We start from the raw sequence: 16,207 nt of genomic DNA on the forward strand, positions 1-16,207 counted from the left end.
GACAGGGAGCGGAAGGGGGAGAACTGGCTGGGCAAGGAAACCGGGACAAGAAGCCAGGAAGGGGTGGATTCACTATGTGCAAATTAGCAAGGTTTTACTATATTATACTTGATAACAAACAGGTTTTAGGTGTATGGTTTTGAAAACATATGAAATAGTAGGTCTTTAGTATCACTATTTTTCTGCAGTCATGGACATAAACTGCCAAAGCAAACAACTTCTTGATGCACTGACATCCATGTTTCAACAATCTTTCTGTCAACAGTGTGACAAAGCTCTGTCCTTGCCTCCGTGGGTCCCGCATTTCCTGGCAGATTTCTCTAGCCTCAGAGGCTCACTGTGACCCTCCACATAACCCTTCTTTCTCTAGAGACAAGGGTCACAGTCTACTGAGCCATTTTCATCATAAAACAGCAAGGGAGGGGAGGAGAAGTTATCCTTCCTTGCACAGTCTCTGTTGTCTCCCAGCCTCAGTGATTAATCAGGGGGCAAAGGTGGGGGGGGGAGCCCAGGCCCACCCTCTACTCCGGACTCCAGCCCAGGGACCCTAATAGTATCAGCTATGGTAGCTGACCTTATAGAAACATAACATGTACAATTCCCTGGGCTACTCCCTCCCTCCCCCCCAGCAGCCCTCCCTTCCTCAAGCTCCACTTCACCCTTACCTCAGGGCCTCCTTCCTTGTGCCTGATATGGTGTGTCCCACTCAGTTTCCCCAAGAGCGCAACTTCCTCCCACAGCTCCTGACATGCATACCTACCTGACTAACTGGGACGCTTTTAACTAGTTTCAGACAGTCCCTGATTGGCTTCAGGTGTCCCAATCAACTAGCATTCTCCCTGCCTTCTGGAAAGTTCTTAATTGGCCCCAGGTGTCTTAATTGACGTGGAGCAGCTTCCATTTCACTTAACCTGGTACCAGGGATTTGTTTAGCCTGGAACGAATATATCTATCTCCCACTACTTTTCTATAGCCATCTGGCCTTGCCCCGTCACAACAGCCTTACAACACCACGTCCCAAAGAAAAGTCCTTCAACTCTTGAATTTATACCTTATCTCTTAGAATCAAATATTTTGTTAAGAAACTGAAGCCAAATAAGAGCATACCTTGAGAGATAAAATGAGCCCAACATGACAGAGAACAAAATAAAACAAAATACAAACAAAATCCTGCAATATGAAGTAAAAGGCTATCTTTCTGACATAAGTTTTGCCAAGAGACGTTTCTTCTTATATGAATAAAATAAATTTTTATGATCCTTCAGAACAAAAAGATAATTATTGGTAATTTGTACCTTGGAATGCAATTCCCTTGTTCATATTGATCATCTGTAATTTGGATAAAAATACAGCTTTTCAACATATTTATGCTGAAACCATGCCTCCAGAAAACCAGAAGATGTTAAACTAGCTGTGGGCTTCTAAAAATTTTGTCTTATCCAAGTATTTCCCATACTACACAAAAAAAAAGCATACAATGAACCATGAGGATGAAAATTTCACAGCATCTAGTTTGTTTTGTTTTTAAAACATGTTTCCAATCAGAGATCAAATTCTTTCCTGATCAGTGATCCAAGACAAGCACTTGAAAAAACACACTGGCCTGAAAACATTTGTACTGGTCTGCCAACGTATTCCAAGTCCTAGCATCTGTATGGCAAATAAATAAATAAATAAATGACGTGACTTTTTTCTTTTTAAAACCCGAACTGTAACAAACAAGGTTAATTTTTCATTTACCATTGTAGGGTAAGGAAGACTAATATACTGAAATATAAATAATAAAATTAACTGAAGTTTATGGTTATCTACTACAGTGGTTGACAGTTTCAAATACCCAGTAATAGATTCTGGAATTCATTACTACAATTTGTTTTACTGTAACACCATGACCTTTTTCTTTCATTTTCTGATAGATATTTGTATGTTCTACATCAAAAGTCTGGTCATACAAGACAGCTAGATCTTATTTTGCTATACGGATCGCATATACTAATCTCGTCTCAGTTGCAAATTTTACAAGTCTTCACTGGGATTGTGAAGCTCTGCCCCTGAGTAGACCACTGGCAGGGAATGAACCTAGAACATCTGCATCTAAAAGCATGAACCTCTACTGCTTCAGCTAAAAGAGCAAGAATGAAATCCTGGTTCCACTGAAGTCAATGACAAGAATCCCAATGACTTCATTAGATCCAGAATTTTATCCCAGATCTATTAGCTCAGAGGCAGTAATAGACACAAAAACCTGTATGTGGTCTAGTCTAGAGGTGGACAAGCGTTGTTAGTATTGAATACAATTGTGCAAATTTAACTGCAGGCAGAATCAGCTTCTGCAGTTGGATGTAGTTAACAATTCTAACGAGCAGCAGGCCAGAATAGAATCCCTCTCACTCTCTTGCAGCTGTTTTGACTCTGTAAGGCTAACTGGAGGAAAAGTTATTCCTGCCACTAAAGCAAGCAGCTATTACTTCATTAGACAACATATCTATTATGAAGGTTTTAATAATTATATTAACTTATGTAACTACTTTTCATAGGGGAACCACACTTTTAAAAACAAACAAAACACACATCTAAACCACAGAACCTTGTTTCACTACTGTCAGCACATTACAACTTCAGAGTCTTTATTTTTTAAACATTTTTATAATTTAGGCTTAATGTCAACTGAAATGCATACCTATATAATATTTTTATGGACAAATTCTTGCGGAGATAAAACACCTTTTATAAGATATTTGAGTAACTGGACTTTAAATCATGACACTCTCTACAAAAGCCAAATCTGAAATATGCCATAAAATAAGTGATTTACACAAGCTAGTCTTATTCCAGAAAACCACCCCTTGTATAACTGTTAATTACCAAAATAGTAAAAAGAATTTACCTTGTTTGCAAAACAAACAAACAAAACAAAATAAAATACACAACTCTGGACACCAGAAGCATAAGAGAAGTCCTGGTTAAAAAAATTAGTGTTTCCCCCATACAATATTTCAGAATAGTCTCGAGAAAAACTTAAATGGTCTCAATGTGTGTCTCAAAAGCAGGGAAATCTGGAAGTTAAGATGTTTCTTATTTTGAGTTTTGTTTGTTTGTTTTTTAAAAGGGACTGCATAGCTGTGTACATGTGGCTGGGCCACTCAAATTCAAAGCAACATGGCCTTGAGGCAAGGAGAACCCTGACAGTCATTAACCCATTTTATCATTATATTTTATACAACAGGTTTTAAAATGTACAAAGTGTCACTGAAACATCACAAACAAATTGATAGTTACAGTAATTACTTTGTTTCATTATTCAAGAGAACAAGTAGACAGTTAAACAAGTATTGAGTGAATATGCAAGTGGTTTTCTTTCACATTTTATACTAACAAAATGGCTACAAAAATAATTAAAAACAGAAACCTACCTTAGGTTAAGAGAATGATTTTCATTAATATCCATAAATCCATCTTTACAAACATCTAATGCAAAAGATCTATAGTAGATCACTGCTAAAGAGGCACATGCAAGTCTATTGAGGATGTTTACCAAAACGGTAATTACTCTTGTCTTCATAGTGTATTGGACCAACCTGCATTAGAAAGTCTTATGCTAGTTTTGTTTTTCTATTAATATTGACAACAGATCAAAGAGCTTAGTTTTAAAGAATACCAAATTGTTCTGTAAATATTAGGAAAAGTCCATCAAGAAAAAAAATTACACACTAAATTAAGTGTTATGGCCACTGAAACGACATTTGATCATGAAAGATACATAAATGACTAACAATATTCTAGGTCAAGATAAAGTGTGAACAAAATGTAAGACTATATACCAAAGGGAAACACTGACATCTTTAGTATTAATTAGTGCAAAAAAAAAAAAAAAGTTTAGTGACATTTTACACAGTAAAGGCAACAAGCTATTCAACAAGATTTATATGCAACAGCAAGTGCCAAGCGAACAGGGGGAGGAGGGAGTGATAATAGAACTGACCTATAAAAAAGGAGATATGAGTGAGAGCAAGAACCACAGAGGAATCATCAGATTGAGTAGTCCAGGAAAAAGCATTCATTCCCCTCTGCAACGTCCTGGTGAAGAGGTATGTGGAAGCAGTGCTTACAGAGGAACGGGTAGGATTCAGACCAGAATGAAGTACAACAAATCGGCTATTTTTGATAAGACAGTCATTGGAGAAATATACAGAACACAACCAAACCTATTACAACAATTCTATAAGACTTCAAACAGGCTTTTGATAGCATTTTGTAGAAAGGGTAATGGCAAATCTTAAGATTGTATGGCATCCCAGAACTGAAATTGATCAAGTCAATAGAAAACATCTGCAGCAAGACCAGGAGCGTGGCAAGAGAAAACAAGAAGCTGAAGGATTAGTTCAGAATGACAGCAAGGAGTGAGATAAGGATGTATATTATCGCCAGATTTGTTCCACTTGGTACTGGAAGCAGTACTGTCTGTAGCACTGAGAGATGAAACGAGAAGAGTCAGGCTAGGAGGAAGGACAGTGAATAACCTTAGATTCACAGATGATATTAACCTCATAGCATTGAACAAGGAGGATTTACAGAGAATAACCTCATTCAGACCCACCGTCACTGCTGAGTTGATGGACAGGAATCAAAGAAAGAGAAAGAAGAGAAAAAGTGACAGTTAAGGTTGCGGCAAGACACATCTATTCACCCAAAATCTTAAAAGCACAGAAAATAAGAAGTTAAGGGGAAAGATTTGTGCATTTCTTTCCACCCTCATATTATTGGCAGCGTGGTAGGCACCATGCCAACACTCCATAATGCTTTCACTTCCATCTTGACAAGATACCCAAAAGCAATATACAAACCCCACCCACCCCGCAACTCATCAAATTTGCATGCTAACACAAAACCTTAAGAGTGACCTCATAAGCTTTTATATCAACAGATCAGCACATCTGAGTGCCACACATTCAGAAAGTTATTTTGTCTTTACACTGTTGAGGTAAATCTTAATGTTTTGTTTGAGTGCAAATCTGCTGAAGTTTGGGTATGTTGTGCTTTTGCATATCTATTTAAGATGGAAGTGAAAGTCTTACGAAGCCTTGGAGTGTATCATCAACAGTGCTGCAGGCAATTGGAGGGGTGGAAAGGAACACACAAGTCTTTCCCCTTCACTTAAAAGCATGAAAATAAGTTTAGTGAAGATGAGGCATGTCCAGCCAGAACCTTAACTATCACTGAACACTGGGGCGTGGGGGGGGTTTCCACTCCTAATTTCCTAGGTTGTTTGGTTTTAGGTACACCTTTGGTGTATCTCAGACGATAGCTCCCAAGGGTCAGGGAAAAGCAGTGCTGCATCTGTCTCGTAATCAGAGAAAGAAACTGAGCTGCTGACGCTGCTCCTGACTACGTCAACCCTCCTGAAGACCGTGCGAGGACGTGATGTGCTTTAGTAAATTGTGTGTGTCTAATATTTTATTCTTATTGAAGAGTTAATGCAAGTAAGGATAGCCAGAGCAACTGTCCATGATAAAATAACCTATCAGCTGGAATGAACTTCTGTGAAGAGTCTATGTAATCCGCAAGCGTCATGGCCACCATCTTGGCCAACACTGAACCAATGACCTCCAGAACAAAAAACATGGTGTCCTTACAACTTGAGCTAAATAGCATGGGCAGTCACAGGCTCATATCCTTTGTGGACTGGACACAAAAAGGGGCACATAACACACACTAGGGGGTTACCAAAGGAAAATGTGTGACAAATTAATAAAATGTGTACTTTGGCTATTCACATCATGTACAGATTAACATGGTTTTAAAATGTTTTTTCCATTTTGTGATTCACATGCAACTATACCATCCTCCCACAGAGTAACAGAAGGATTTGAATCCCTTGACCTTCAGAATCCTACCTTAGGCCCTTACTCTTTGAGCCACAGAAGTAATTGCTAGTGTCTTTCTAAGCTAGCTACTTGAGAGCATGGCACACTTTCACAGTGGGTTGCAAAACTATTTAGTAGCCAGCAGTAGAATACTGGGGAACAGGAATCCTAGATTCCATCCTTTGTTCTCAGAGAAGAGGAGTGTGAATCATAGTGGTTAGAGATTCGATAACCCAAACTGTTTTAGCCACTGTGAGGTGCAGTAGATAAGATGCAGGTTTGTCATATTAGAGATGTTACTGTATGCACAGAACCCACATTGTGTAAGTTCTTTGTTAACTTACTTTAAAAAATGGGAGGGAGCAGTGGCTCTTCCCTAACTATTTTCTAGGTTGGCTGTCTCAGTAAGGTAGTTAACCACACGAGAATTTAAACAGCACTTAGAGGTGAGATTTGAACACACTGTGTCTTCTTTGCAAGCTTGGGAATTGTTCCTTTAGGCCAGTGGTCCCAAACTTGTTCCGCCGCTTGTGCGGGGAAAGCCCCTGGTGGGCCGGGCCGGTTTTTATTTACCTGCCGCGCCCACAAGTTCGGCCGATTGTGGCTCCCAGTGGCCGCAGTTCGCTGCTCCAGGTGAATGGAAACTGCTGGAAGCGGCGCAGGCCGAGGGACATATTGGCAGCTCCCATTGGCCTGGAGCAGCGAACCGTGGCCACTGGGAGCCGCAATCGGACGAACCTGCGGATGCGGCAAGTAAACAAACCGGCCCGGCCCGGCCCACCAGGGCCTTTCCCTGCACAAGCAGCGGAACAAGTTTAGGAACCACTGCTTTAGGCTACATGGGATTCTGATTAGTTGGAGAATGGGAAAGCAAGTCTCTGCCCCTCTTCGAAGTGAGAAACAGCAATTCCACCACAGCACATTTGTTGTCAAATAACATTTGACTGGTCTGCCTTGGTGCATCAATTTGCCATTATGGATAAAAGGTTGTAAACCACTTTACAGACAAACAAAACCTAACTGATATTCTAGGAATCAGCACATGTGGAGAAACAATGTGGCCAAAGGACAGGTGCCAGAATACTTTATACTGCTTGCTAGAGAAAAAAGAGACACACTCCACTGGGGGGGGAGAGGGGGGAGGGGGAGGAGAGGGTCACCCAAATAGGGGATTGTAACTCATTCTCAGTATCAATTCATTTTTCATCAAACCACCAAGAAAAATATGTCAGTAGTACTCAAAGTTTATATTGTGTGTTTTGGTTTTTGCCATTTCTGTGACATTTTTTAATAAAATAAGAGGTTTAAATTTCTTAATAAAACAGATCAACTTGGACTATGGTTTAGATACCAATACACCACAATATACGGAAAGATCCATGTGTTGAAGTAGATATTTCCCATCCAGGAGAAAAGTTTTAAAAAGTACTATTTCAAAAATAAGCATATGAGCAGTAGTCCTCTGTAGTCCAAGTATATTTTATGTGTAGGACAAAAATTGTATGCACAGTGTGTGATTTTTCAGAGATTTTAAGGCTAGAAGTGATATAGTCTGACCTCTTATATAACACAGGCCACAGAATTTCATCCATTTACTCATGTAATGAGCTCCAACTTGTGATTTCACTAAGCCTGTGCAGATTTTTACATTTTTTTTGAGATTACATACTGTCTTTTGAAGTGAAGTCTTACATATGTTCAAGAAATATATTAAGGATGAAAATACAATTTTTAAAGGCTCCTGAGTATCTTTCCTTACTGTCAGGTTTCAGAGTAACAGCCGCGTTAGTCTGTATTCGCAAAAAGAAAAAAGAAAAGGAGTACTTGTGGCACCGTAGAGACTTACCAATTTATTTGAGCATAAGCTTTCGTGAGCTACAGCATGCACAGATGCATCCGATGAAGTGAGCTGTAGCTCACGAAAGCTTATGCTCAAATAAATTGGTTAGTCTCTACGGTGCCACAAGTACTCCTTTTCTTTTTTCTTTCTCCTTACTATAAGCATATGAAAGTCAGTCTGAAAATGTGGACTGCAATGGCTGAAACATGTAAAGCTTTAATATTTTTAATGGAAAAAGACTTGATAGATGTTAAGTCATATGATGATCAGGTTTATGAACAATGACAAAGTGAAATACAAAATGAAAAGCAGTAATGTTACCCATTGGCTAAATTCAGGTGGATTTGGTTTCCGTTGCTTCCTGATAAAACCCAAAATCATTGACTTAACAAAAGCAAAATCAGACCTGGACCATGTTTACTCATTAAGAGAAATTCATCCGATGGGACAAGTCAAAAGCTGTAACACCAACAGAAATGTTTATAGGCAGAATGGAAACACTTTGTATCTAATCACACTACAGTCTCCAAAAGCCACAAAATAACTCACATCACTTCCACTGCACAAAGTCCACTGCACTAAAATTTAGAAATGAGTGTTTTCCAAACCCATTGCAGCAAGTTTTTTGTTTTTTTTTTGTTTTTTTTTTGGGGGGGGGGGCAAACTGCCTACTAAATGCCAGACTTTTTGTTGTTGTTGTTAAGCTAGCTGTTAATGTGCAGTTGTACCCAGAAACATTTAAACGGGATAACCTTCATGATTCCAACACAAATCTCTCACACCACCAACTATTTAGTATTATTTTAATCCCAATCACCACTACAGAGCTCTGCCAGAAGAGGTTAGGCAAACCACTACAAAGTACTTGCAACTTGCTTTGCAGTTGAGCTGTCTGTATAATTTGGGATCACCAGTTCCCCTGCTGATCCAACAAAAACTATTGATTATCATCTTGCAATAGCGAGGTGCCAGCAAAGCAATGAAAGTTGGTCAAGGTCTTTCATAAACACAGAAGAAAAGAGAGTGAAATAAACCAAACTGCAGGAGAAACTAATCCTAATCTTTGCTTAAATAGCTGTTAAGTATGCACAGGAGTTTCTAAAAGGGGAGTGCACTGGGGGGTACGGGGCAGGGGAGATGCCATAAAAAAGAGCAAGTCAAACCCTTACATGTGGACAAATTTGGGAAAAAGTGAGAGGGACCTTTCTGTCACTTGTCTTGTCCACCAACTGCCTCAGGTCCATCACCAACTGTAACATCACTTGAAAAATTAGGTAAGGCATTTAGAAGGAAAAACACTCACTTGTCACAATCATGGATATACAGTCAAGATCACATCTTTAGGTTATCGTCCAGAAGAGAAGAGAAAAAAATAAAGCAAAAAAACAAAACAAAACAACTGATCTCTGATGTCTCTCCACAATGAATCTTTCAGATTTTCTTCTGATCTTGCATTCTTTCTTGAGCAATTAGTTACCATTAAAAAGGCCCCTATAAAAGCTCATGAACTAATAATAGATAGGATCCACAGCTTGTCCAAAGTATTCTTCCAAAGTTTTGGGGTCTTTCAAGTTGTCTGCGTTTGAATTACAAATCTTGACCTATAACCATGCTTCCTGTCTCAAGAGAAAATATCCTTAATAACAAGAGTTTAAAAAAAAATCCTCCAATACAGTGACTGACTGGTCAGTGCTTCTGAATTTTTAATTTTACTTGCAACAAAATTCTCAATTCAGGTTTCTATTTTAGAAGGACTGGGGTCTTTTGACACTAGCATGTTTAACTGTCATTGTTAGACTGATTAACATTTTCAGATATTGGATTATATCTCTTGATCAAAACACATGATTAGACTGGAAAAACAGGGCTGTAATCACACTTGATAGGGCATGACTTTGGACTGCATATTACTGAATGCAAAGAATCATATAGCACCTTAGTTAAAAGACAACTCACAAAAGAACAAAAAACAAAAACTAGAAGCAGAGTTAGAAGTACTCAGTCTATACAGTTGTAGTTTAATGAGTTCCAGTTACCTATAAAAACATTCAACATCTCATGTCTTCTAATGGTTCAGCATCAGGCACTGATGGCACAGCCATGCAAATTCGTCCTCCAGAAGAAACTTGGCAAGGTTGGACAGCAATTTTGGTTTTAAATTACAAAAATCAGTGACAGTTTGTCCATTTATAAATCATACAAGCTTTAAAATAAAAGTTTAGTTGCCTTATGCATACTCTTCACTTGGATAATTAAAGAATTAATTTTATTTTTAGATTAAGAATGATAAAAAGTAATCCATGACAATATGGTCCAACCACTTTTGGTGTTTTGAAAAAAACAGGCTTTTGAGTAACAGGTGGAATAACTAGACTGCTCAGAGGACTGGCAATGAGATATAGAGTTGTTCACTTAAGTCATCATTTCAAAAACACTGTCAAGTGACCAAAATGCATTACTATCATAGTGGAGCTCAGTGGCCCACTTGGTATGAATTTGTAGACCGAATGCAATTCCTAGTAGAACAGGACGGAGGGAGCGGGGGAGATTGGTTGATTTTGACACCTACAAAACTGGTATTCTATATGATAGTCTCAAACATCAGATATTGGTATCACATAGGATACCAGATTAGAAATGCTTATGCTCCAAAGAGGACAAATACTGTAATGAGAACAGAGTCTAAGGACCCAATTCCTCAAATCCTTTTACCAGCAGAACATCCACCAAAATCAATGTAAGTTTTGCACCTAGAGGATTTCCCAAATTGATCCCCAAATGTATCTTCTTACTTCTAGAAATGACCCCTTCAAGACTCAGTTGAGCCACATTAATAAGGTGGAAAAACTTGTAAAAGCGATTAGCTATGATTTATCTGACTTGGGAACAGAGGCCTTTGGTTTTCTGGTCCACCAATTCAGCACCACAAAAGCCCACTTATAAATTTAAGCGTACACAGGATACTTTTCATTGGTTTATGTGTGTCTATTCTTCCATCATTGCATGTATGTAATTCCATTAATGGGTGATTTTTATACACGCACCAGTAGAAGAGAAAAAAAAAAGTCTCTGTGCACTCTTCTACAACTGAATCTTAATGACACAAAATTCCAACCACCAGGTACAAATAGTCTTTTCTTTTTTTTTTAAATCTGCCTTAAAATGCATTTTCCCAAGAGACAAAACCCTTGCTGGCTCAGGCGAATACATATTTATCAAAGAAATCAGAATGGATCCAGAATAATGACTGTTCTACACTCCCAAGGATGGCTTCTTGTAAAAATAAAAACAAGGAAGTTACATCCAAGAGAAACCATAATGCTTTTCAATTAAGGTTAAGGATGTGAAATTGAGGCATCAAAAGACAGGAAATTCAAAGTTAAGGCTATCTCAATCTCATCTCATCCCCTCCTTACCCCAAGACCCCAACTCATGCCCTGACTGCTCCCTTCAAGCACTTCTCAACAACCTGGTGATTGATGGTGTGTCAGAGCCTTAACTTGGGCTCTCATGGCTTCTCTTACAACCTTTAACCTTCTTGTTCTAGCGTGTGAGGATGAGCAGTTTAAATTTTAATATTTTGCATCACCTGAGCTTGCTGCACGGCCAAGGCACAGGGTGGTACTTTGATACACACACATACGGAAACCCCCTCCGCCCCCAACACATGCCACAACTCGGCTTTGCCCACATTTTTGCACACTACCAAGCGGCACACTTTTGTGTTGCACTCTAAACAGGGCGCTGCTGTCAGCGCTACTCCCCACCATCCAGCAACACCCCCCGCTGGAGTCAAAGTGTTGTTGGGGGAGCACAGGCCAATGGCAACACTCTACCGTCTCCTCCTTTCAGTCATATTTCCGTCCTCCTCCAGCAAAACTGGGGAGGAGGGGGGGGGGGGCACCAGGCACCGCGGCTTGGGAGCCCCGCACCCGCCGGGCCCTGCAGAGAAGGGGCAGCAGCAGGAGCAAGTGTGGTGACAAGCCTGCAATGTTTCAAACAGCCCCGAAAGAAGGGCGGGGGGCCGGGCAGTGTGTGCACGGGCGGGGGCGGGGGGGGCAGGGCTGGTGCTCTGGGTCATTACCTCGTAGAGTTCCTCGGAAGCCATGCTGGGGAGTCTCACAAGGTGGAGTTGGGGGCTGGTTTGGAGATACTTTGTTTCAGTTGGTGTCTGTGTGGCCTCCCTCCTCCTCCTCCTTCTTCCTCCTCCTCCTCCTCCTCCTCCTGCGCGCTGCTGCCTCTCGCTCCCCGGTGCAACTGGCCGCCGCTCCCCGCACGAAATGCCAGCGCTGCGGCGGCGGCGGCGGGGGCTGCGCGCAGAGCAGCTGCGCAACTCGCTCGCGCACTCACCCGCTCGCTCGCGCGCGCACACACACACACACACACTCACCCCACACTCACCCTCGCCCACACGGCGGCTCCCCGTACCCCCACCCCTCTGTCCCCGGCTCGCTCCCCAGGATCACTAATCGAGCGCAGAGAGAGCGCCACACGCAACCCGCTCCGGCTCGACTTCAGCCGCCTCTCGCACCATCCTCCTCCTCCTCCTCCTCCCCCGCTTTGATCTCCCATTGTCTGCGCGGCGGAGGGCACCGCGAGGCGGCGGCGGCGGCGGCGGCGGCGGGCCAGCCCGCGCGAGCTCCCTGGCCGGGCGCGGCGCAGGCTGGCACAGCGGCCATGGGGCTGGCTGGCCGCGCGCGTTGAGGCGCCCGCCTGGCTCCAGCCCTGGAAAGAGCGTGTGTCCCGCTAGGGCGGAAGGGACGGGCCGCCCGGGCAAGGGGCCGCCACACTCCGCCAGCCTGGGAGGAGAGGCAAAGCCATGGGGCGAGTCCCAGTGCTCACAGGAGACGGGGCCTGCTAAACCCTCACCTCCTCCTGTCCCCACCGGGATCCCCATCCACCTACTCATCATCCTCCTGCAACTCCTACTCATCCCTACCATGATCCCCATCCATGCCACCAGGATCCCTGTCCACCTCCTCCACATCCCCACCAGGATCCCCATCCACCTACTCTTCACCCTCCTGCTCCTCCTAGGCATCCCCATCAAGCTCCCCATCCACCCACTCATCCTCCTCCTGCTCCTCCTACCCAGCCCCACCATGATCCCCATCCACATACTCATCATCCTCCTGCAACTCCTACCCATCCCCACCAGGATCCCCAGCTAGCTACTCATCATCCTTCTGCTCCTCCTACCCAACCCCACCATGATCCCCCTCCGTATACTCATCATCCTCCTGCTCCTCCTACCCAAACCCACCATTATCCCAATCCACCTACTCATCATCCTCCTGCTCCTCCTCCCCACCATGGTCCCCAGTCCCCCTTCTCATCATCTTCCTCCTGCTCCTCCAACCCATCCTGATGGTGATCCCCATCTATCTACTCATCCTCCTCCTACTCCTCCTGCCAATCCCCACCCTGATACCCATCCACCTACTCATCATTCATCTGCTCCTCCCTCCCATCCCCACCATGGTCGCCATCCACCAACTCTTCATGCTCCTGTTTCTCCTATCCATCCCCATGAGGATCCCCATCCACCTACTCAGCAACCTCCTGTTCCTCCCACCCATCCCCACCAGGGATCCCCAGCCACTTACTAATAATCCTTTGCTCCTTCTACCCATCCCCACCATAATCCCCATCCACCTACTCTTCTTACTACTGCTCCTCCTTCCCATCCCCAACTATGATCCCCATTTACCTCCTCCTCCTCCTTCTCCTCTTTCTACCCATCCCCACCAGGATCCCCACTCACCTATTCCACTTCCTTCTGTTTCTCCTACCCATCCCCACCAGGATCCCCATCCACCTTCTCATCATCATCCTGCTCCTCCTACCCATCCCCAACAATGATCCCCATCTACCTCCTCCTACTCTTCCCACCTATACCCACCGTGATCCCCAGCCACCTATTTCACATCCTACTCATCCCCACCATGAAATCCATCCACCTATTCATCATCCCTCTGCTCTTCCTACCCATTCCCACCATGATCCCATCCACATACTCATCATCCTTCTGGTCCTCCCTCCCATCCATAACATGATCCCCGTTCACCTACTCATCCTCCTCCTGTTCCTCCTACCCATCCCCACCGTGATTCCCATCCACCTACTCCTCATCCTCCTGCAACTCCTACTCATCCCTACCATGATCCCCATCCACCAACTCTTCTTGCTCTGGTTTCTCCTACCCATCCCCACCAGGATCCCCAGCCACCTACTCCTCTTCCTACTGCTCCTCCTACCCATCCCCAACCATGACCCTCATCTACCTACTCCTCCTCCTCTTCCTACCCATGTCCACCAGGATCCCCATCCACCAGCTCTTCATCCTCCTGCTCCTCCTACCCATCCCCATCCACCTTCTCATCATCTTCCTGCTCCTTCTACTTATCCCCACTGAGCTCTGCATCCTCCTACTCATCATCCTCCTGCTCCACCTACCCATCCCCACCAGGATCCCCATCCATCTACTCCTCCTTCTCCTGCTCCTCCTACCCATCCCCAACAATGATACCCATCTACCGCCTCCTACTCTTCCTACCTATGCCCACCGTGATCCCCAGCCACCTATTCCACATCCTACTCATCCCCACCATGATCCCCATCCATCTACTCATCATCCTCCTACTCATCCCCACAGTGCTCCCCATCCACCTACTCCTCATTATTCTCGCACTGTAAAAAACAAAAATTGTATTTTTCAATTCACCTCAAACAAGTACTGAAGTGCAATCTCTTTATCCTGAAAGTGTACCTTACAAATGTAGATTTTTTTTGTTTACAGAACTGCACCCAAAAACAAAACAGTATAAAACTTTAGAGCCTACAAGTCCACTCAGTCCTACTTCTTATTCTGCCAATCGCTAAGACAAACAAGTTTGTTTACATTGACAGGCAACAATGCTGCCTGCTTCTTATTTACACCTGAAAGTGAGGACAGGCATTTGCATGGCACTTTTGTAGCTGGTGTTGCAAGGTATTTAGATGCCCGATATGCTAAACATCTGTATGCCCCTTCATGTTTTGGCCACTATCCAAGACAAATGCTTTCATGCCGATGATGCTCGTAAAAAAAATAATGTGTCAATTAAATTTCTGACTGTACTCCTTGGGGGGAGACTTGTATGTATCCTGCTCTGTTTTACCCACATTCTACATGTATTTCATGTAATAGCAGACTCAGATGATGACCCAGCACATGTTCGTTTTAAGAACACTTTCACGGTAGATTTGACAAAACGCAAAGAAGGTACCAATGTGAGATTTCTGAAAATAGCTACAGCGCTTGACCCAAGGTTTAAGAATCTGAAGCGCTGTCCAAAATTTGAGAGGGATGAGGTGTGGAGCATGTTTTCAGAAGTCTTAAAAGAGCAACACGCTGATGCGGAAACTACAGAACCCAAACCACCAAAAAAAGAAAATCAACCTTCTGCTGGTGGCATCTGATTCTGCTGATGAAAATGAATATGCTTCAGTCTGAAGTGTTTTGGATCGTTATCAAGTGGAACCCATCATCAGCATGGACGCACGTCCTCTGGAATGGTGGTTGAAGCATGAAGGGACATATGAATCTTTAGCACATCTGGCATGTAAATATCTTGCAACGCCAGCTACAACAGTGCCATGCTAACCCCTGTTCTCACTTTCAGGTGACGTAGACAAGAAGCAGGTAGCATTATCTCCTGCAAATTGTAACCAACCTTGTTTGTCTGAAAGATTGGCTGATCAAGAAGTAGGACTGAATGGACTTGTAGGCTCTAAAGTTTTACATTCTTTTATTTTTGAATGCAGTTTTTTTTGTACAGAATTCTACATTTGTAAGTTCAACTTTCATGATAAAGAGATTGCACTACAGTACTTGTCTGAGGTGAATTGAAAAATACAATTTTTTTGTTTTTTTACAGTGCAAATATTTGTAAAAAAAATAAATATAAAGTGAGGACTGTGCACTTTGTATTCTTTGTTGTAATTGAAAGTAATATATTTGAAAATGTAGTAAACATCCAAAAATATTTAAAATGGTATTCTATTGTTGTTTAACAGTGTGATTAATCTCAATTAATGTTTTTAATCGCTTGACAGCCCTACCTCCTACCCATCTCCAACATAATCCCCATCCACCTGCGTATCATCCTGGTCCTCCTATCCATCCTCACCATGCTCCCCATTCACCTACTCATCATCCCTCTGCTCTTCCAACTCATCCCACCATGAACCCCTTTATCCACTCATTGTTTTCCTACTTCTCCTACTCATCCCAACCACAGTCTCTCTCCACCTCCTCCTCATGCTCCTCCTGTCCATTGCCACCATGGTCCCACTGTTCCTCCTTCCACTCTCTGCCATGAACCCCTCCACCTACTCATTATCCTGCTTCTCCTCCCCATCTGCAACATAAAAGCATAGAAATGTAGGACTGAAAGGGACCTAGTCAGGCCATCAAGTCCAGTCCCCTGCATTGAGGCAATACGAAGTATTATGTAGAGTC

At 43.0% G+C, this 16,207-nt stretch overlaps 1 protein-coding gene across 1 annotated transcript in view; it reads right to left on the bottom strand.

Moving 5' to 3' along the window:
* The window catches only part of CDYL (chromodomain Y like), a 197,641-nt gene extending 185,527 nt beyond the window's left edge, over positions 1–12,114 (bottom strand). Inside the window, exon 1 of the mRNA XM_048839767.2 lies at positions 11,789–12,114. Coding sequence (XP_048695724.1) covers positions 11,789–11,812 — 24 coding nt within the window. The 5' untranslated portion in view covers positions 11,813–12,114. The remainder of the gene's footprint in view (positions 1–11,788) is intronic.
* Positions 12,115–16,207: the final 4,093 nt, after the last annotated feature.

This window comes from Caretta caretta, chromosome 2 (genome assembly GCF_965140235.1).
Source record: "Caretta caretta isolate rCarCar2 chromosome 2, rCarCar1.hap1, whole genome shotgun sequence".
Lineage (NCBI taxonomy): Eukaryota > Metazoa > Chordata > Testudines > Cheloniidae > Caretta > Caretta caretta.